The sequence below is a fragment of the Argentina silus genome, assembly GCF_951799395.1.
Source record: "Argentina silus genome assembly, chromosome: 8".
Lineage (NCBI taxonomy): Eukaryota > Metazoa > Chordata > Actinopteri > Argentiniformes > Argentinidae > Argentina > Argentina silus.
In genome coordinates, this window is record NC_139662.1 from 17,504,385 (window position 1) to 17,528,171 (window position 23,787).

General features: G+C 42.2%; 1 protein-coding gene across 1 annotated transcript in view; it reads right to left on the bottom strand.

Annotated features, from left to right (window-relative positions):
* Window positions 1-12,756: 12,756 nt before the first annotated feature.
* Window positions 12,757-23,787, bottom strand: part of nphp4 (nephronophthisis 4) — a gene marked incomplete at its 5' end in the record, with an annotated part of 108,810 nt that continues 97,779 nt past the window's right edge. Inside the window, 9 exons of the mRNA XM_083674740.1 lie at window positions 12,757-14,370; window positions 16,908-17,051; window positions 18,556-18,735; window positions 19,081-19,252; window positions 19,710-19,795; window positions 20,141-20,217; window positions 20,460-20,616; window positions 22,133-22,216; window positions 22,583-22,775. Of these exons, the coding sequence (XP_083530866.1) occupies window positions 14,230-14,370; window positions 16,908-17,051; window positions 18,556-18,735; window positions 19,081-19,252; window positions 19,710-19,795; window positions 20,141-20,217; window positions 20,460-20,616; window positions 22,133-22,216; window positions 22,583-22,775 (1,234 nt within the window). The 3' untranslated portion in view covers window positions 12,757-14,229. The remainder of the gene's footprint in view (window positions 14,371-16,907; window positions 17,052-18,555; window positions 18,736-19,080; window positions 19,253-19,709; window positions 19,796-20,140; window positions 20,218-20,459; window positions 20,617-22,132; window positions 22,217-22,582; window positions 22,776-23,787) is intronic.

Consider the following 23,787-nt stretch of genomic DNA (forward strand, 5'->3'; position numbering starts at 1 on the left):
AAATTGAAAAAACAATTTGACAAAATCAGAGCAAGTGGGCCTCCAGGCCACCAACAGTATACATTTGGATATTTGTTCACATTTCAAAAGTTTGGTACCCCAAAAACTGAGTGAGGTTGTCGTTTAAAGGTGCAGTATGTAACATTTAACCGTTATAAAAGCTTCCTAATAGTTGTAATGACTATGTTTAATCAGTAGCGATGAGGGTTGTTTTTGTCAGGCCTCTTTGAATCATGCGAACATGCAGAAACACAAGAGGTAATGTCCGCACTGTAAACCCATTTTGGAGGGTTATATTATTATTTGGGGGGGATGTTGTTGTTTGGAGCTTTAAACTGAATTTCACTGCAGTAGCCAGAGGTTGCAGATTTCCAACAGACTTAGCTCCTTTAATGAGGCAATAATCTGATTAATAGAATACATCATGGAGAATAGGCTAAACCATACAGTTTAATATATTTTAGACAAAGTAAAACTTCTGGAAAGTTCACAATTTACAACGGTTTACTGTACACTCACTGAGCACTTTATTAGGAACAGTATACTAATACTGGGTAGGGCCTCCCTTTGCTATCAAACAGCCTCAATTCTTCGTGGCATTGATTCCACAAGATGTTGGAAACATTCCTTTGATTCCTCTGGTCCATGATGACATGATTGCATCACGCAATTCCTGTAGATTTTTCAGGTGCACTTTCAAGCTGTGAATCCCGTTCTACCACAACCCAAAGGTGTTCTATTGGATACAGATCCGGTGACTGGGAAGGCCACTGAAGAAATTGAAATTGACTGACCATCCATGAGATCAAAATGATAGTTTTAACCATATTATTAGGCTATACAGTGTTTTATTACAATTACGTTATTATCCAACAATGGAGTAAAACAATCTTATATTTTGGGTTCTGATGGGATAAGACAGTGCTCATGAAGCTGTATGCTAGACTCGATGGCTATACATCTTAATTTAAAAGTAAAAAAATGTATGTACCTTCACAATCCCAGATTGCCCCTTTAACTCCGTTAGTATGGATTGATGATGTAGTCTTATGATGTATCTTTCATGTGGTCTGGTTTTCTTTGAGTCTCCATCCTGACTGAGTTCCAGCACCGCATCTGTGTACTCTGAGATGCTGTTTTCCCTTTGAAGTCTGAGCGTCAACCCCTTTCACCTATTTTCAAAATCTTTTAGTTTGAAGTCAATCCTGAGTCAAAAGGTATGTTTAATAAGTCACTGAGCATGGCTGTGCTTTTGGAAAGCTATTCCTTCTTCCTCTTTGGATTCTGTTGTTTTCTCAACTCTCGCTCTAAAGCCAAATGTGAATTCCGTCCTATTGAAAGGCATCGCCTTCCATAAAATGGAAATCATTAACATATCAAATCAACCCAATCAGCATTTAAAAACTGTAATCAGTGAGTTGTCTGTTTGTTGACTGCAACTAGAACTCTGTTCTATAATTGTGGAAAAGTGCACTTGCATGTTTGAAACCCAAGTGATGTGCCCTCTGGAAAGTGAGGACAGAGCAGCCAGGACGATTGAGTCAGAACCAAAGGATATTTTCTGGATACAAGTGGACAGAGGTACAGTATACTTAGAAATGGTATTTAAATATTCATTTCTTCTTTTGGCTCTACACTCCAAAAGTTTGGATTTGAAATCAAACAATTACTATGAGCTTAAAGTAGAGATTCTCAGCTTGTATTGGTACATGGTATTTATGTACATCAAAAATTCACAAAATTACAACACTTTTTAGACATAGTCCCCCTATTTTAGGTCACCAAAAGTGATGGGCCAGATCACAGCCACCTCAGTTCGCTTAAGCCAAAAACTGCGCAGATCGGTTTAGGGTTAGCATTGCACTCTCCTCTTGCTTAAAGCATTATTTAATAGAGAGAAGCAAACTTTTCATCTCATTGTGAGAGAGAGACTTGAGTGGTGTTAACAGTCAGTGGAGTAAAGAATGACCCAAAGCCAGGCATGTAACATGATATAGACATGGTTATCTTTCTTGCCCACTCAGCAATCATCGAAGTACCAACAAATAAATTATCCCCTGCATTCTTTTATATACAGTATCAAAGCAACACATTGTGATTTCTCAAACATACTATTGAGTAGGAAACTAGGATATTTCATTTTAGAAAGGCATCTGAACTCAAATGACTCACGCTTCCCTCTTTCGCTGCGGCACACTATGAAAACTTGGGAGAGCGAGGTAAATGTTTTATTCACTCTTGTGGAGTGATATCAAGCCCTGTTGGAAGCCCCCCATCCCTGTCCCAGGGGTACAACATTGCACTGTGCTAATGGATTTTGCATCAAGGGTGCATCTCTGGGAGGTTTGAAGATGCAATTATGTTGGTAATGGTGGTGCCACTGTAATATGAAAGCATCAGCAGGAGTGAAAATGATCATACACAGAGCCCTGCCAGTGTGCTGCATGATTGGTTTTATCGTCCAGTATGTCTCTAATCCACACCACAACGGCTGTTCCTTTGTTATCTATGGAAAAATTAGAATTCCGCATACTGCACAATAACTGGTGATAAATGTCATTTTTCTAAATCAAGATTTTCGTGATCCAGGACCACAACATCCCGGTTGTGTTTTGTTGGTTATGATGAAGTGTGCAAAACAACAAATCATACGTTGTATTCGCAACAGGGCAATACGTCATGATATGTCTCTCTAGGATACATACAAGGGTACATACAAGGGTACATACAAGGGTACATACAAGGGTACACTTGTCCACCATGTCTAGGGGAGGCCCATGGATAATGGTCAACCGTGGGTCAATTTTAATGCCTCCTAAATAGCAACTAATACTCTATATTAGTGGTATATAGCCACTAATAAAATGACAGAGGCTATACTGCAAGGTGCAACCACTAGTTAGCCTCAACAACAGGATGGCCAGGTTACTGTTTGCTAAAAGGTACCGAAGAGTCTGAAGAGTTCTGGAAAAAGCCTGGCAGAGCATCACCAGAGAAGACACCCAGCGTCTGGTGGGGTCAGTGGGTTAGAGACTTCAGGCAGCTATTGCATGCAAAGGATTGTCGACCAAATACGAAACATGAGTGCATATTTTGGACATTTTGATAAATCTGTCCCATCATTGGCCTACAATAGGAGGACTGTGTCTAAGAAGTGTTGCAATTTCTCAATGGTGAAAAAAATGCTTCACTGTCCCATTACTTACGCAGGGAACTGTATATACCTGCAAGTTGTGGTCGTGGAGGCGGCAAGCTCTAAAGAGTGGAGCCATCCAAATACGTCAAGCTCAAATGTTTGACCATTTTCATGCAATAAATGGTTACACTGAGGTGACTGTCCTGACTGAAATGATATCATTGCCTCGCGGGCTAGAGCAAGAGGGCTTTGCTATAGAGTCATCAGGGGGAGACTAAAGACACTCTGTGCCTGTCACTTAAGTGAAACACCAGCAGTACCCCGGGCTGCCCACGGGCCAGGTCTTCTCCTCTGGCTGGTCCCCTGGGCCGCTCTCTCAGCACCTGCTCTCCCAGATGTCGTGGATGGCTTCCAAATCAGCCTTCAGGGTTCCACCAACCAAAGGAAGGGGAGATTTTGTCTGATGTTGTCACCCTGTCTTGTAACCTGATAGGTACATGATTGAGAGGGAGAAAGTATAGGAGAGTCTGGGGAAGTAAGAAAGCACAGGATGGGACTGCAGATAAAATGTGTTACATATTTTTCGGGGGAGACTAGAAATGGGGGTGACTTTTATGATAAAGTAGATAATAGCGAGCGGTACCTGCATTTCCGGAGTCTGCATTCAATGTGCTGTACTGGTTCTCAAAACATAAACCTGATTCCCTAGAGTATCAATTGCTTAAGCCGTGTACTCTAGAATTCATACGTAAGTATCATATCTTCTCATGTTTGTCTGTGTTCTTCCACGTTGACGCTCACCACAGGTGGGATTTCAGCTCGACCCTGAAACACTGACACTTGACATGACATTTTTCATTATGTTGAGAAATGGCATGACTATTAAAACAAACACCTGCCTGCGTGACGACGACGGTGATTGACAGTTCCATTTGGAATTTGCAATTTCACAGAGAATATTAGAGGGAGAAAAGGTGCCATGGCAGGGATCAATATTGTCTGTCTGTCTCTCTGTGTGTTTACTCTCACCAAAAGCATGCTGTTATAACACTGTCAACTTTAAGCTCCCGCAATAAAAGTCACTTACAATAGGATTCCAATCATTTCCCTGTGAAAACGTGAAACTGCACGGACGTCAGATAAGCTACTGTAGTCTATCAAACCATGTGCTGTAGGTTCAGACAGTATAATAATTATAATTATATAAATTGATTATTTGCTTATGATTTGGTATTTCCCCTCAATGTACTGACCCTAGCCCAAGTTCATAGGAACGTTTTGGGTCAATTGCAACCAAAATTGAGAATGGGATGATCATTACTAGAATCTACTGAGAACACCAGAGCCAGGGATTTGACCTTGAAACTCAGTGCAAGGCGCTTCAAATGAGTAAGTATGGGGTAGGGGAAGGGAGGGGGATTGGTGGCATAGGCTATCTCATGGTTGAAGGCAAAGGTCGCTGCACCAGTTATTGAAAATTGTTTAATAGCCACCGGTCATAATTTGAACTGTTATGTATTACGCCGCACCGACATCACAACTCTTTAGGATGCATATGGTCCACTGTGTAATGAGAGACTGTGTTTTGGATCAGATTGATGTGTTTAGTCTTTCTGCTACTGATCCATGATTAAATCTGTCAAGTTGTGATATTGCTTGTTTGATCCGCGGGCTATTCGGGGCTGTATGAAGTAGTTGTGTGCTGATGTTCATTTCGCGGGTTGAGCCCAGGCTGCACCGACTTCTGTTCATCGTGCTGAAAGTAACACTGCTACTTGGGACGTCTCCCAATTAAGTTCAGTTAAGATCAATTGTGCCTATTTAGCTTAAATTAATTGTGTGTGTGTGTGTGTGTGTGTGGGGGGGGGGGGGGGGGGGTGTATCACAAATATTTCCACCTGGCCTGTCTCTTACGCCACTGGCCCTACCGCAGTGATGGGAACACTGAACCATACAGAGTGCTGTCCCTAGGATGAGACAGACAATCTCACCCCAACTACTGCATTCTGAAACTTGGCCTGACAAGTGGATCTGACCATCGCTACCTTTTTGGGCCTGCAGTCAAAGTGAGTTGCGTGTTCCGTAAACAGTGGAGGCTATAGTGCAACATTGCTCATTTTCTTCCTGGCTGAATACCTTGGAGTTACAGAGCAGCCATTAAATGCACACAATGCAGGGGCCATTATTGGCAGCCAAGCCCGGAGTTTAGGAAATGACCAGCCATCCAAACGCAATGATGTAGTCAATTAACCCAGTGCTGCCAGCACATCCCTGCTCCCTCTGACAATTACCGTGCAGGTGGATTAGACCTTAATAACAGCTGAGGGACCGTGTTTAAACAGCCAACAACACAAGGCTGGCGACGCAGCAGAGCGGTGCTGTTATTAAAGACATTACTCTTTCACAGGTGTTTCTGAAAAGGGGGATGTTAGCGTGGCGTCGTGTACCTTGCCTCGACTGTGCTCGGCTGGGGAGCAATTCGGTGTTTAGCCCCCGGGCATCGGCCAACGGGAGGGTGACACAACCACGGACAGACTTGCCGGAACACCACAGGGGCTCAACCCCAGACTGGGAGACCACAGGGGCTCAATCCCCGACTAAAAAAGGAAAGAAAGAAGATAGTGGTGCTTCAGTGGAGTTGTTATAACTCTGAATAAAAGCTGTGCAAGCAGCCCCAAGACATGGAGGCTTCACTTTGATCTGACATGATAGGCGTGGTGGGTTGAATTGAGAAACAGGGCTAGTTTGCACCCAGGACCCCATGTACAAACACAAAAGCCTGGAGTGACTTGTTCCTAATTTTCTTCACAAAACAACACAATCAATTAGATGACAAACAACCAGATGAAATCGGTTTAACAGTAAATTCAGCAAAATGACATCAGCCTACACCGTTTGGGGTGACTTCCTGCTTATAGGCATCAAGAAAAAACAGAATTAAAGACTGACAAGATTGGCATTAGCTTGTCCCAATGTGGGCATGCCACTAGGGAAGGTTTAAGTTGGGAGGAGCTAATAATGGCAGAGTTGATAGATTTTAATTCGTTTTTTGTTGATGTCTGTGACAGAAAGTTGCCCTAGCATTCTTGCTGAATCTACCTTTAATGCCATCCTACGCATGAAGGTGAATGTGCCAATTCCCAAGGGCACTACTACTGGAAACACCAACACAGCAGTTGGTTGTGCTTGAAGGTCATCATTAACACTCTCAAGTCAAAATAAGATAAATATTAAAATAAATCAAATTGAACATCCTACTATCTTACCTTGCCAGAGGAAAACTTATTATCCACTTATCAGAGAGCAACATGTTGAAATGCCATTTGAATAAATGTCAATGATAAGTTGTACAAGCAAGAATTATCGTACTATGACTAACTGTGGACTAACAGTGTACCCGTTTTAGCCTGAGGTATAAGTAACAAATTACTACCTGTGTATGAATACTGTTACAACAGTGTAACACCCAGTAAAGAGTATTTTCTTTTCTGAGTGTACTGAGGCCCATAGCTGTGCCTTCACTGGCATCTCGACTGGGCTGAATGCTGTTTTAGATTTACCATATTGTACAACAACATGCCAGAAAGTGCTCTACACCAGTGACAAATCAATGTAATGCCCGCATAATGTTTAGTCATCCGTTTGTCAACTGTAGGATTAGACGTCCTGTTGGTATCCTCCTGGATTGATGCGAAAGGCATCGTTCCTCCCCAGTCTTTTCTTTATGGCAGGGTTAATGCTGAAAGACGTAGGTCGACTCGTGCATTATTCATGGAGAAATTTGATTAATGCTGCATTTAAAAGTGGGAACTTTTCAATTTAACTGCAAACACTTTGTCAGATGGAGAACACTGGAGGCTCTGGTCTTGTGCTAGCTCATTTAAGACAGATGGAATTGTTATTTGTGTTAGAAACCACCAAGTTACTTTGACCATGTCTAATAAATTGAATGGCGTTGCCATCTTCAGGTTTATCATCTTTCCAAAGAGTGAACATAAGAAGTGCTACTGTAGGCATTTCAGTTTTAGAAACTAAGATTTTTGTGAAATCAGTGTTGCAAAATGCTGTCATTCTTAGTCAAATAAATCAACCAAACCTCAGGAGCTGGTGTTTTACCATATGCTGGATTAATTACACAAATATCTTTAATGGCATAAAGCATCTCCTTTGTTTGTTGTCAGTTATGTACATCATGTATTACGGTCCTCTGTGGCTCAGTTGGTAGAGCATGGCGCTAACAATGCTTAGGTTGTGGGTTCAGTCCCCACTGGGACCGTATGAAACATGTATGCACTCACTGCAATGTAAGTTGCTTTGGATAAAAGCATCAGCTAAATTGCATATATTATTACTTACCTTAATAGCAGGAGAGAGAAAATGGCACTCTCATATAAAACAGAGAAAAGTTAAATTTCATGTTTGGAAAGGCCCTGGGAGTGAGAGGTAGAGCAAATCCAATTGTTCTCAAATTATTTTCATGTAGAACAACATCAGAGACATGCCAAGAAAAAAACTGTCAAATGTGATTACTCTCTCCCTGTGTATGGCCGAGTGGGGCGTACGTTAAAATTACCTCTGTCCCCGAGGGAGAAGAATATGCTTTAGGTTTTATTACTGATTATACAAGTATTGTTGAAGCTCAAGAGCAATGGAAAGTGCAGGAACAAAAGCTTTCCCTGCTCCTCTGGGGGTGCAGAGCTACTGTAGGGAGCAGTCAGAATAGACAGGGCCTCTGAGAGAAATAACACGTGTGCTGTGGGTATCTTTCACAGCCATGTAAACCTGTGTTACACATGTTGTACGGGCATGTTGAGTAGGTGTCCTGCAAAAGGCAAGGTGCGTGTATAGAGTGTGTGTAACGTATGTAGGCGACTGTATATTATAATTCTTATGCAGTCTGTGGATCCTCTCAGAATTCACCTTTCGTAAAACCAGCCTCTTTTTCTTGAATAGAGGCAACGTGCTGTATACTCCAAACTGTGTGCATGTCGACGTACATCTGATCATCAGTGGGCCTCAGGGGAGAGAGGCCTCCATTGACTCACAGTTCTGGAGGGGCACCAGGGGCTGTGGATTTGGCCTCTGTGTTTGGTGATGCTTGGACCTCTTGCCAGGAGCAGAGCAACTATCTTTCTAAGCTGAGGGCATGGACACTCTGGGGGGATGTGATGCACAAGACCAAACTACAGCAGCCTACAATGCAAGAAATTCAACCATTCCTTTCCTCTTGCATTAGAAAATAACTAATTGATGAGGTGGCAGACAGAAATAATTGTTCACTGGTCATTGTACTGAATGTGAAGATGTGTGTCCTATCACCCTGTTGGGGCAGCGAGTTGTGAAAGGCCCTGGCCACATTTTTTGTTTTAACGACTCTTCAATGCCATCAGAAAATGGGAAAATGATGTAAAGCAGCGGCTTTGGATAACCCAGGGAAATGGCTCCAACTACCCGGCATGACTAACAGATTACCTGGTCTCTGACCCCTCCCCTGATCGAGACGAGGAGAGGTCAGAGGGCTATGTTATCTTTGAGAGGCATAGGAGGGCTCCCTCATTTGTGAATATTTATAATATTTATAAAGAGTACAGGTGAGGATATTTGACTGTACTGTTTTTTTAATTAACGTTTAGCAGTGTGATAGGTTAACAGAAGGGCCCAATGCTTTTAAGTTGACTCTCCCAGTTAGAAGCCTCTGCTTAGCAAAAAGACAGACGTTTGCTAGTAAGCTTGTCTCTCTGATCAATGCTCCTTTACGATCAGACTAAATTTGAAGTGAACGGAAAACCCCCCAATATGCATGAACATGCTGGCTGTGACTTTGTAGTTCAGTCGATGATGTGACTGATGTTCCCCTGAATCTGGGTCCTATAGCATCTGTTCAGGGGTCAAGGGGGAAATCCTCAACAGCCCTGCGACCAGGGAGGGTAAATGAATGCTGGAGAAACATTAAAGCCCCCCCTTCACCTTGTCCATAAGGAGCCCTTGTGCTGCTTTTTCTAATTATACCGGAACATTCTGCTGACACAAGGAACTGTATGGTGACGCCCAATCAGGACTTCATATTTAATTTCCTGTCACTCCCTTCGAACTGCTAGTACATTAAACCAGATCTCCGGTGCCCTGTTTTCAAAGCTCCTTGATTAAATCCAGGAAATGGGACATGATTTCCCATTTAAAATTCATAACGGGAAACACTTAAATAGTTTAAATTCCTTCCACTGTTTGAACATTTGATATCTACAAGAGATTGAATAATTTCACCTTAACTGCTACATTCCATTTCTTTCAAGTTGATAACATGCAACCTCATTCTTTACTGAGGTATATTCTATGTTTTTTCCTTTCATTTTAAAAGGTTTGCCAATCAAAATACAATCACCTGATACAATTTATAGTACAGCGTGTTATTCAATTTAGGTGGCCTTTCCAATTCAGTAGGATTCGAAAAGGCTGAATAAATGAATTGGTGCTGCTTTTGTGCATACTCATTTTCCATTACTGTTAATAATGTCTTGTGCCCATTGTCCCCCGTCTATGCAACCTAATCATCCTCAATCTTCATGTGCAGAATCAAGAGACATGCAGCTTTCATACAGCAGTGGCATAACATGCCCTTCAAGTCCGATGAACTTCTTTACTTTTATAGCCAACTTTCCTTGTGTGTCACATACATATTCCCTGAAGAAGAATTGTGAATTTAATGGACACAATGGATACTCTGAGATAAGCTCTGATTGGTCTGGATGTTGTGACTTTATTTGTGGTTGTTATGACTGTTATAATCTGAGGGTGTGTCTGTAGTTGTCATTCAGGGGACCTAGCTCCTTCTATCAAAATTGGCAACAGGGAGTTCAGGTGACACTGCAATACAGCAAGTTAGAACTCATATCCAGTGAGATTCTGTTTCCCCTCACTCATTGTAGAAATGTCAGTCGATAAATGTAATGGTTATTTTCTATTGCTGATGTTAAGGCTGTGTTTATAGATGCCATTGTATGTCTGGATGACACAGCAGAGACAGTTGATTTGTTGTCATTTCTGAATGCTAAATGTATGTTGTTGTAAGTAAAATAGCTTTATTTCATATATTGAAAAACCTTTGCGGCCTCTTGCAAGGTCGCTAGCATGTTACCAGCTACATTGCGGTAACTTCCCCATGTTAGCAGTTACGATAACGGCCCAAGTATAAACCACTGCCCTGGTAACAATTGATCCCACTTGCAAGGACGATAACAGCTCGAAGTTAGTTTAATCGAGTATGTTGGGGTGTTTACTAAATTCGATGCCTAGACAGCTTAGAGTAGATCTAGTTTGCGGGCGGAAGGATCAAAGCTTGTAATGTGCCCTGTTTGTTTTGGAACTTGGCGTTTCATGCCAAGCCGTACGGTGTAGCTACCGGAGTGTGCACATCAACAAATGTTTACTTTGATGAAGGTTGGAAATTCGATCAGAAACCTAATATAATAGGTATAGTACAGTACAGTGCTGATGGACAAATCCACATGACCTGTTTCCTTTGACAAAGAGCTTTCACAAGGACAAGGACAAGAACATCATTTAAAGCTTTTCCTTTAATGGTTATGTGTTTTTCTATGGGTTGTTAAATTCAGACTCTACAGATGAAATATCTGTACTGTTCTTGCGAAAGTCACAATAGGGTGCTGCACTGTAACGTCCAAACTATACCATTGCTATTAAGTTTAACAACTCACTTGATCTACGAGACATGCTAGACAGCATGCGAAAGCAGCACGTCTGCGAAGCGACGCTCCATTGAAGCAGCGTAGTTTTACGCTTCGAGTCTAATTTTCCCCGGCAGCGAGAGCGTTGTAGAAACGTAGATGCAGAGAAATAAACACAACATATCAAAAATAATCTCAATCATGCTAAAACTAAGTAGGGGAATCGCTAAAATCACCCTGCACACATTGAAAGGTTCGCTATTGCATTTTAGGCTTGACGCAATTCTTGATGTCATGCAGCTATAGGCTACTTTACATAATTTAAATCGCAGATTAGTTGTGTTTTCAGCAATACAGCCTACTGTTATGAAGTGTAGCCGAAATTCTTCACAGATAGCTTCCCTTTATGAAATATCGCCTATTTTGTCATCAGATCAACGTTTGTGGCAGCGCATTTCGTCTCGCTCTTGGTGCAGAAAACTGTTAAGGGAGCTATGACGGTCCGCTCTAGTTTCGGTGTTGGTGTAGTTTTCGCGTTAGAAAGAGCAACAACGGAAAACTTTAAAGATACAAACACAAACAATTTCTGTGTAAGTTCAAGACAGTCATCCTTGCGACACTACAGAGGAAAGCCAATTACAGACATTATACTTAACATGAAACTAAATACAAGCCATGACATCACCAGTCTAGAGTTTGCACCAACAGCAGTTTTATTATGTATTTCAAGTATAAATATGAATAAAATACAAAAATACAAAATCATGTTCCAAAATGGGGCACAATTGGAGTTACATATACATTAAATCTCTATAGAAGCACTGGATATTAAATGTTCCTCATTCCTTTGGAGGTTAAACCTGAAACATCATTCAGGAGCGAGAGAGAGAGTGTGTGTGTGTGTGTGTGTGTGTGTGTGTGTGTTGGGGGGGGGAGACAGAAACAGAGGAAGAGAGGTATTTCTATGTGTAAGGCTGCCATCTACTGTGAACGATCTGCTGAGTATGTTTTGTGAGAGGAAACAAGCAGTGCTCCTTCGGCTGAACACACACCTTTGTGTTTGGTCATGGCTAAGGTTAGTCCCTGTTAGGAAACAGGTAATGCAATTATTCCCTCTGAGGTAATTGCATTTCAGATGTTTGTCAAGAGCCCCCTTTGCCCTGCTGCCAGTGTAATCTGCCAGCCCTCCGTGATAAAACGAGACGGCTACCGCTGCCTTCACACTGCACCGGCTCTCTTCTTTCACCATTCTTTGTTGCTCTTCTGTCCCATTCACGCTATTTCATATACATTCAGTACATCCTCTCTTTCACACTTTCTAATACACACAAGCGCGCGCGCGCGCGCGCACACGCACACACACACACACAAAGACACACACATACATAAAGACACGCACGCACACACACACACACACACACACATACGCACACACACACACACACACTTCCACTTCACCCGCCACTCTCTGCTAGCCCAGTAGTGTACAATACCTGAGACTTGGAGAGAGATTTTGATATTCTATATCCTCTTTGATATTCTGTTCTCTTTGGTGTTCTCATGAACACGGTGCTGTTTGTGTCTGGACAATATCCTTACAGCAACAGCTGCTAAGGAGATCCTGAGATGATGCTGAGTTCGTACACATCGAGTTCAAGGGATACACATTCCACTCCCCGAACAGCACATTCGGACTCTCTAGAGTATCCAAGACATGAGCACTCTATCCCCACTTACAAACGAAGGAGACAGTGTAAGCTGACTGTGACACTGCCTTCAGGTGTCAGGGCTCTCTCAAAAGGAACCAGCAAACAGCTAATAAGACCTTCAACAGAACAGTACCCTTACAGAGGGTAACATTATTCTATTATTTAGTTCATGATTTCATTTAAAATGGAAAGTAAGATTACAATATTGTTACAGTGTGGCAATTGTGAAAATTATTATAGAGGGTCAAAGGAGGCACGCTGAGCCTTAATGAATATTTCTTTTGTGTCTATGTGAGGAGTATTAACACCTCAGTTAAAGGGACCAAAAAAGACAACAAATGCTTGCTTGCCCCCAAAATATTTGAAGTCCCTGAGCAAAAACGTAATACTTTAAAATAAATTACTGTATGTAAACTAAGCTTCGTACCTTCAATTCATTAGTCTTTTCTCCTTCCTCTCAGTACGTGCAGAGCCTTTTTGCAGCCTGCATTCTAATGAAGAAGGGAGTGATTGTGTAACGCAGCGTTACATAAGACGGAGCGGGGGAAGGGGGGGGGGGGGGAGAGGAGGGGTTGTTGACAGAATGTGCAGGGCTTCGGCTCTCTGATAGGGAAGGCTTGTGGAAGTGGAAGAGAAAAAAGGCGAGGAGGTTTTAAAGGGTGCTGTGGTTAATGAGGACTATCTGAAGAGACACGGGCCTCGTCGAAACTCATACCTCATTAAGGCACGTCTAATTATGGCAGCCTCGCAGACAGTGTGGGCTGTGGCAAATCGGACCCCCGCTTGACTGGCATTAAATCTCCACCGTTAAACAATTACACTCAAATATACAGTGAATCGTAAACATGAGTACAATATATGCAAACAGTGTGTTGACCCGGGTAATTGTCATGGATTAAACTTTATTGTTATGATCTAGTAGGGGTACCATGGATGACACACACACCTGTTGGATGTCTCTGAGTTTTCAATGGGATAAATAGTACCCCTCCAAATAATAAAAACAGACATGACTAAACCTGAATATTATGTATCAACCCCTCAGATTTAATGTCTATACCTCTGGCTGTTGTGTGTGCGGGCGGGTTAGGAGATAACAACCGCCTCTTCAGGGTCTTCTCTTTTGGCATCCTCTACCGTATTTGCGTTTGATTCTTTGAAACATGACCTATTTAGGTGGAACGCTATGCAAACAAAACAGCATGACTTTTCCTGCCTACTTTGCAGTTGTTATTTCTCATACATGTAGCCCCCCTCCTAACATCCATAATTGAAAAACACATGGCTCAGAGAACAAAATTACTCTGGAATACACTAGCTCTAAAACCCTTAAACTTATACACAAACTTAGAAAAGCATGTCTTTCAAATGTCTTTGTGTGAAATGGTAGAAGTTTGTAGCCTTATTTAACATTGCAGTTAAAGAGTTGTTAATACAGGAGGCTCACTAAATGTTTGTTATACAGTCCCTCTTTTGAACTGAACATTAGACTTAGTTGTTAATTTATGGTAATTTTATGTACTGTATACTGCATAATTTGGTTATTATAGTTGCTCAGTTGAACTGTATGTTTGACACATACTAAGCCTTGGAGTTATATACAGTATAGCAATTCATCTGTAGTACATATTGAAGTTAGCTAGCTAACTCCAGTAACAGTCACACTAAGCCACTGAGTGTTAGGGAGTTCAGCTGCGGTTCATGAGTACTTGACCTTCACACAGAAGGTTTCCTCTGTCTTCTCCTCTTGGTTGTTGATGTAGATGAGGATCTCCTCTGTCCCAGGACTCTGGCTGGGGGCGAAGCGCAGCCCAATGCTGTAGCTCTCCCCTCCCCCGACCTGAGGAGGAAAGGCTGATTCAATCAGAGAGACAGGCAAGGCAGCGCATCAACCAACGTTGAGAGGAGGTACAGCCAAACACCACAGGAACATGAAGGGAACCAGGAGCAACTCTCGCTCAAAGTATAAAAACAAAATGTTTATTATTTTAGTGTAAAGAAAGAGAAAGAATGGTTAAACCCACACATATACTGTAACAACTGCACTGTATACCATCTCTCTCATGTTGTTAATATTCTGTAATGGCATTTGAAAAAATGTGGCAGTGTAAACATGGCTAAGTGCCGCAGTATTTTCTAATGTTGCCTTTAGCTATACTACGGTATTGCAGTTGTAATGGTTGCCTTGTTATGTACCCAACTCTTGGCTGACTGTGATTACCATACAACACGTCCTTGTGGTGGTTTGTGACAATATGACAACAATGGATTTGTATAAATCCTCAAATCAACATTGTGGTTTGCCACTAATTAACTAATTAAATGAAAGTGGACTACAATGAGAGAATCATTATGTAAAATAAAGGAATTGTTTTTCACAAAGAGTGAGTAGCATTTTTTTGCCATGCTCTTGACACTCCATTTTCTTTGTTTTTATTATTTATTCAGTGGCTGAATTCTCTTTAATGACCAGCTGAGATGTACAGGTCAATGTCCAGGATTTATCCTGTAATCTTCTGAAAAGCAAAGCAGTATTGATCCCTCCTTCCCTTTTCTTTTTTATTATGGCATGGTGGTTATTTCGAGGGGGAAAAAAGCGACCCTATTCACATTTTTAAAGATATAGGCACAATAAATCCTTCAGGGAGAACGGCCCCTGCAGCGCTAAACGGAGAGCTGGTTACTTTCTTTCTCCCTCTCTCTATTTGGTTAAGTATCTTCTGTATGAAAGTGGAGAAGTAAACATTAATATTTTTGCAAGGTTCATTTTCTCTTCCGTTTAAATCATCTCACCTTTATTTGCTTCGCTTGCTGTTCTATCAGACCTCTGCAAATGACAGCGAATGAAAGCCAATGATGTTGATGACTTGTTTATGTCTGGTGTTTATGACCTGCGTATGAGCCAATGAATCTCCTATTAGAGACACTGAGGGTAATAATTGAACATATAAATAAATCAACATTCACAATGGCTTCATTTTATTTCCTTTTTATGCCATATTAATGAACAAGGCAAATATCTATTTGTTTGTCATCGAGCCAAGAGGAGGGAGGTGGAGGGCGGTGTAATATATGATTATCTGATAGGTAGGACCTGGCCAGGGAAATCTTTGGGCCCAAGTAACACCTTATAACTGGGGTGTAGAGTTTTTCTTTTAGGTCAGCTGCTTGGGAAAAAGTCCCAGCCCATGTCATGCTGTAGAACTACAAGTACTTCTCATGACGATGGATAAACATTTGAAGAAGATGGGCAACAAGACATTTGTGAGATTATATTGAAATAAAAACTGTGAAAATCCGATTGCATGAATAAACAGCCCCTTTGCTTTGGCACTCCTAAACTAGTTTGCAATGCAAAAAGTTCCTCAACAAGTTACGGAAGAAGTTGAACTGAGTACTGAGTGCAATAATAATACTGTAGTTCACCCGATTTCAGAATGAATACAAATAGGTTCTCTAAGTGTTAATTTTTAATCGATTCATAAATCTTTTAATATTTTTTGTTTTGCCTTGAAAGTTTACAGAAGTCTGTAGATCAGTGGGAGAAAATCCTTATTTCATGTATTTCAAATTCAGGGAGGGGGGGGGGGGAGTGTAAACATTGTGCATGAGGGTGAATACTTTTCAAGGCACTGTAAAAGAAGAACATTGATGGGATCTTTTCAAAATAAATCACAAACTGCTTCCTAAATATATGCCATGTCAAGAGACAAGATGATTTGGTTTTAGAATTAAGTTTGGTTGATTTTAGCCATATACTATTACATGCAACACCAATACATTTTCCCCTAATTTACCCTAAGGCTTATCACTTGATATTTTTCACTTCATACTTCAATTAATGAACAATATCAAGAGCTTATAATGAAGTCTAGATTGTTATTTGTCCACCTGCTACTACACTGCTGACTCCAAATCCATAGTTATTACTATACGTCATTTTAAAGCCAGCAACATTACTATTTAAACACACAAAATGCTGTAAATAAGGTCTAAAACACTTCTCTGTTGTTGTTGAAACACGATCTTGAGAGGGGAAACCTAGGATGTACTCACCATGTTTCTAAACAGATGATCTCTAAACCCCCATATCTGTATATTCGGTTCCGTTAGCGACCAATCTGATTTAAACTGCATATTTCTCCATAACAAAATGTTACAGTAATGTAACTCACAGACAAGATGGGCACACAGAAAAACTAAATAATGCATTTTACATTTGCAGAGCACTATTTTAAGAACTATTCTAGATAATTTCTTAAGTTCCCATAGTTTCCCGAAATTACCGGTAAGTTACATGGTTTGGGAATGTGGTTTGGTTTGGGAATGTTTCTGAAATGTATGGGAATTCTGCAACCCTAGTGATAACCCTCTCACCTGGAAGCTGTCCTCTTTAAACTGGAGCAGGTCTGGGTGGTCGGAGCGCAGCAGGAGGACTCGGCTGGTGGGGTAGGGGTTAGTGTAGGTGATCTTCCTGGTGCTGCCCCTGCCCTCTCCAACTGGGGCCCACACTTCAAAGGCCTGGGAGGAGGGGAAAATCAGAACACTGCAGGTAGAAGTCACCACCAGGGAACAGATCTAGGATGAGCTTACCCTAACCATATCCTAACCTTATCCTACCGTATCCTAACCTTACCCTAGCCATATCCTAACCTTATCCTACCGTATCCTAACCTTATCCTAGCCATATCCTAACCTTATCCTACCGTATCCTAACCCGGGGACAAAAAACAACATAGCAACTGACCTTTGATGCAATGTCTATGGGCAATCTGGTCCTAGACTGGGAAACAGAAGAAGTAGAGGAGCCCTCTGTAGACTTGAACTCAAACTTGAATAAAGTAGGCTGCATTGTAAACCATGTGGAACAAGGTAGTGAGGATGCAACAAACAAGCATGTAAATGATAATAAAGCCACACAATTCAATAAAATGAAGCGGAACATGTTGATGACTGATCTTTTAAGACGCTAGTCATTACTAGTCCTTGAGAGAGAGGAAATGAGACACAATATCAGATTGGAATTAAAATCCCATCGGAGATTACATCAGTGCTCAGAGAGAGGGCCCGGATTGGCAATATGGAGAAATAGAATAAAGCTATTTGTGAGTGAAATCACATTAAATATGTGCATAATGTGCATCTAACGAGACCCAACAAAAGGGTCTGTTCATTAATAATTTAGTCGATGATCATAATAAAGGACAATAACAACAAAAAAAACGAATGTGTTTTGGAGGAATTTCTTGTTTGTAGAATCCCATTAACAGGGGAAAGTGAGATTGGGAGGATGCATTGCATCTGCAGTTCACTGCTGCTTTGGTGGCACTGCACTGCGCCACACCGTTCAGTACCCTCTCACAGATACAGTAAAGTGGGGTTATAACAGCCAATCAATTGAAGTCTACTTTAAAGAGCATGTCTTTACGCAGTCATCCCAGCTGCCAGGAAACTCATTCTCACTCTCTCTCTCTCTCTCTCTCTCTCCCTCTCCCCCTCCTTTAACTGCAGGTGTTCTTTATGGAGCTGTTCCCCCATTCAGACAAATTGGACACATTAGTGTTTGTGTGTGTGTGTGTATGTGTGTGTGTGTGTGTGTGTGTGTGTGTGTGTGTGTGTGTGTGTGTGTGTGTGTGTAAGTGTTTACACGTGCAAGAGTGAGTAAGTGATTGAATGTATGTATCAGCCTTTGTGCAAGAGAGGATAAGTATGTTTGAGAGGTGTTTAGGATTAGGGTCAGGGTATGAGTTCGGTGTGAGTGAGTGGGTAAAGGAGTGTGTGTGTGTGTGTGTGTTTAAGTGTGTGTGTGTGTGTGTGTGTGCGTTTAAGTGTGTGTGTGTGTGCGTTTAAGTGTGCGTGTGTGTGTGCATTTAAGTGTGTGTGTGTGTGTTTAAGTGTATGTGTGTGTGTGAGAGAGGGACAGAGAGAGAGAGAGAGAGAGAGAGAGTAAGAGAAAAAGAGAGAGTCAGAGAGAGAGAGAAATAGTGAGAGCGTGCCAGTCAGAGAGAGAGGCTTGAGGTTGTACCTTGGAGAGGATAGGCAGGTGGATGTTGAGGCAGAGGAGCCAGGAGGCGACCAGCGTGTGATGCTCCACGTCCACCACGCTCAGGTAGAGGAACCTGTTGCCCGAGCGCCATGGACGCACCCCCAGCTGCAGCTCCTGCACCGCCCCTGGAGGAAGGACAAACACTCCCACAGGGTCCACCTAAGAGTGAGGGCAAAGATGTATTAATCATTGCAAGTTTTTCCATTCAACATACTCAGGGAAGCCAATCTGCTCAATAACAGGCTTTGTTCCCTGTATGAAACTCTCACGTTCCAAAATACATAATGGATTACCTTCAAAAAGCAGCAGAAATAGCTCACTACACTGCTAAATGACAAAAAAGTACTGAAAACACTACAAAGATTTGAATTTAGTTTAACTACCACCAAACTATTGCAAAATGTAGTGAAACTAACAGTTGAGCTACATGTAGTGGAACTACTCCCGAACATCCAGCCTACAGTGAATATTTCCTACTCTACAAGCCGCCTAGATAAACAGTACCTCCAGCTCCTGTGGGTGAGATGTGTGACATTTGACCTTTCGGACAGCCTGCGTGCCCCTCAGCACCAGTGATTGACAGGTCCGCTGACCAGTCACGCAGTTGATATCCACCCGCTGTATGAAGTGGACGTACACCAGCCACGTCTGGGCGGGGGCTGCCAGCCACTTATCGCTATGGAGACATCAAGGAAAACAATTAACAGCCCCAGAGTCATGAGGGAGGGGCATGGTGATTATGACATAGTGTTTCAGTCATTGGAGCGCCTCATCTCTGAAATTGTTCTCATTGGTTATAGTTACAGTTCACTTTAACAGGAAAAATAAGCAAGAACTATGAGGTTGTGAGATCGCCTCTTTTACCCTCAGCCTTGGATTATGGACTGGGAGAGGTCTGCCAGTCTAGGTAGGAGGAATAAATGGATTCTGCCACATGAAGCAATCAGCCAGCAAATCCAACATCCTGATTAAATCAATGAGATTAAGCCTGTGTGAACGATCTAATCAGTAAAAAACGCAGATCGGGCATCGTCGTTTCTCCATTGTGGGCTGCACATGTGTGGAAGTGTGTGTGTGTGTGTGTGTGTGTGTGTATGTGTGTGTGTGTGTGTGTGTGTGTGTGTGTTACATACCCGAACACCATAACAAAGAACTTTCTGATTTGCGGGCTGGGGCTTCCTGGTACTTTTATATACACATCTTGAGGCTCCCCTGGTGCCTGCAAATGAGAAATTGCAGTGAGGCAAAAATGAGCTTCACAGTTCTGTACATGTAAGGGTAATTCCTCACTCATTCTTTTGTGGTATATATGAAAATAATTGTCTGTCCTTTTGTACTATAAGTGACTGACACCCAAGGTAATTTTACTTCAATCATTAAATTACTAACGCCTAAAAAGAACCAAAAAGACCTGGCAGTTCGCCTCTCTTTGACACATAGAAATCGCGAAGCTGTGGGCACTTTTATCTATTGTTATTTTTATTTATTTTATTTAGCTAATCACTTCTGTAATTAACTTATCTAATTTCAGCTTTTTAATATGGAGCACATTCTGTTCTCTCACCAACATCTTTGTTTCACAGATGACATTGGGGTCACTGCAGCGCACAGAGATCTGAGTCCAAGCATCTGGGTCTCCAACTGGTGCCCGATCCCGCCCGCCACACCAAATAGTCAGGGAGAGAGAGAGAGGCAGAGATAGATAGATAGATAGATAGAGAGAGAGAGAGAGAGAGAGAGAGAGAGAGAGAGAGAGAGAGAACACAGACAAACAGAGCAATTAGGGCAACACCTGATGGTGTGTGTGTGTGCATGTGCCTGTGTGTATGCCTGCGAACAGCAGAGAGACGAGTGCGGGGGCTAATGGGGCTAATTGTTCACACCTGCTGGGCTCTCCCAGGGGCCCAGGCGGATGGCCTTCTTCAGGAAAGAGAGCTCAGGGTGGTGGATGCGGAATGTCTGGTCGATGACGTGCGGCGTAGGCTCAACATCCACCTGGCATATGGCCAAGGGCTTTCCGTCCTCTGGCTTGAACGTGACCTGCAGGTTGAATGAAGGGAGTCCAATGATCAGTAACGAAACGCTTTAAAGATTGGTACGTTAACAGCAAAATTAGACGTTTTAGGCAGTCAGCATTCTAGCATTGTGACTGCCAATAGTCCCTGGTCCTGCCATAGATTACTTTTTTCTTATGATGACTGATGGACAGATGATTCACTTACTTAAACAAATGTATTTGTTGTAAGTCACTTTGGATAAAGGCGTCTGCTAAATGCCATAAATGTAAATGTAAATTCAGTCAAAAATAATGATACAATGGAGGGGGGATTCATTAAGGGGGTTCTTGATTAAGACCGTGGACGGTACAAAGGAATAGCATCCAAGGGAGGATAAACACACTAACCTGCCTACAAACAGCTATACGCAACAAACACAACCTATAGACCTACACTAAACAGTCTGTAGGAAGCATGCCCTCGAGGACCTGTATTGATTAAAACTAGTGTATGCAAACCCATAGAAACACTAGCCTATGCTAACATGATGCTAACCCACCATCACAGAATATCGTCACGACAGACTCTGAAAACTAACATCAAGCAAACTGACAAACTCAAAAAACCAAAGCCTGAAATCCACGACGAGGCACGTTGCGAGACCACCCGTGACCTGCGAGACCGGGTTTTGTCTCGCTTTGATGATGAAACTGACAGCAGTGCCAGTGTTGGCACCCAGACAGCTGTTGGGGTTGTCAGTTTCAGTGGGACACAGATTTGATCCGGACTGACCTCTGACAGAAATCCAGCTCAGAGCAGTAGTACTGCAGAGATGGGCGCACCAGGAACCCCTCCAGGCATATTGGCAAGTGTTACATCATACGCAATATGCAACAGAGAGGTCCAGACTTTACTCTACTCGAGGAACAACATTGCAGAAAGCTTTAACTTTGGGGAGTTCAAGTTGGTTATGTTGCATTAAGGGTAGGTACCTCGACATAAATGTGTACTGTTGATGTAATTTTGTTTCAATAAAGTTATCATTCTGCTTCTGCATCCCTATCCTTCCATGATACAATATGGTGGTTGTGGTGAAGTCAACACTCAACTCAAAATTGACAAGACATTTGTGGGAGGTTTATTATCATGGGAGGTGAGCATCTGTTAATGCATACAAATTCACAGCTGACATTATTCCAGTCTCCAGACAGACAAAATAGGATTCCTTAGCTATATCACAGATAATATGGTGAATGTGTTGCTAGTCTGTGGCTTCCTGCATATACACTCACTTAACACTTTATTAGGAACACTATACTAATACTGGGTAGGGCCTCCCTTTGCTCTCAAAACAGCCTCAATTCTTCGTGGCATTGATTCCACAAGATATTGGAAACATATCTTTGAGATTCTGGTCCACGATGACATGATTGCATCACACAATTCCTGCAGATTTTCCTGCACAATACCATTACACCACCTCCACCATGAGAAGGTGTACAGGTGTTCCTAATAAAGTGTTCAGTGAGTGTATGTTGAGACAAAAACACCGTCCATACCTTGATTGACTTGGCCAGCACAGTGTTGGACGCATGCTTTTTGGCCACCTGAGCACTTCCTCCACTGGGTGCAAAACTGGGTCCCTGCAAGATAAAGATAAGAATTACATTTTATCTATCAAATATGACAACATACATTTTCTCATCAGTCGACACATCTGGATACAAACTGTAAAAGATACAACAGCAGTGTAGGCCAAGAACCTAGACACAACTGGAATGAAAAGAGAAACCCGAGGCCCGTGAGAAATAACAGATAACCGAATACAACACGTTGCACCATTAACCTGCTGCAATGCTCAGGGGCATAACCACCGGAATCATACTTAACCCTACTGTATCATATCTGCATTGAAATGCAAAGGCAGGGTCTGACTGTGGATTGATATCCGGTAGGTCTAACACACAGAACTACTGACTGAATGCCCGTTGGTCAGGGTTCACGTGTACCTGAAGGGAGACAGCAGCGTGGTCGGAGATGAAGGTCTGGTATTTGAGGGGGACGTGGATGCTCTCCTTGGGCCGGAGGTACACCTGCGGGGTCAGAGTGCCCTCTTTGAGGTTGAACATGTTCTCCTCCAGCGGCGTCAAGGTTCTGGTCAGCTCCTTAAAATACCTCCACTCGTCGCAGTCGATAATGACGCTGAGCGAAGAGAGAAAGATCAGGGGAGAGGAGAGCTTGCTGGCACGCATTCAAATATATATATATATATATATATATGCCATTTAGCTGACGCTTTTATTCAAAGCGACTTACATTGCAGTGAGTGCATACTGTACATTTTCCAGTATATATGGTCCCAGCGGGAATCGAACCCACAGCCTAAGTGTTGTTAGCTCCATGCTCTACCAACTGAGCCACAGAGGGCCATGCTGGTCCGTAAAAGTACACGCTGCTTTGCATTTAATTACAGCTGACGGATTCATAAAAAGCAGGCAAGCCATTGTAAACCCTCAAACCCACCCACCAAATGGATTTCCAGGTAGAGTGTAACAAAAAGATAGCACATACTGGCATACTTTTTTGCCCTTTCTTTCTTTGAGTGCAACAATTTCACGCACAAATACATAAAGGAAGGGCCGCTTTTAACTTCAAAGCCTTGACCTCGAGGCATGGAGAAGTGACTTTTCTCAATAGACGATGAAGAATTCCTGCTTTAAAAAAAAAAAAAAAAGGAAAAAAAAAAAAAACTCCTGCTAAATGAAGGCTCAGGCTAAACAACAACTATCTCTCTCCAGTCTGGCCGTAACAAACTATTGTGTACGTAGTTAATTAGAGAACAAAACTCCTCCCCTACTGCAGAACATACACTGTGTTGAAGCATTGAAAATGAAATGGTATAAGGAGCGGAGAGAGAAAGAGAGAGTGAGAGAGAAAGAGAGAGTGAGAGTGAGAGTGAGAGAGAAAGAGAAAGAGAGAGTGAGAGAGAAAGAGAAAGAGAGAGAAAGAGAAAGAGAGAGTGAGAGAGAAAGAGAAAGAGAGAGTGAGAGTGAGAGTGAGAGAGAAAGAGAAAGAGAAAGAGAGAGTGAGAGTGAGAGAGAAAGAGAAAGAGAGAGTGAGAGTGAGAGAGAAAGAGAAAGAGAGAGTGAGAGTGAGAGTGAGAGTGAGAGTGAGAGTGAGAGTGTGAGAGAGAGGAAAGAGAAATCCTTCTTGC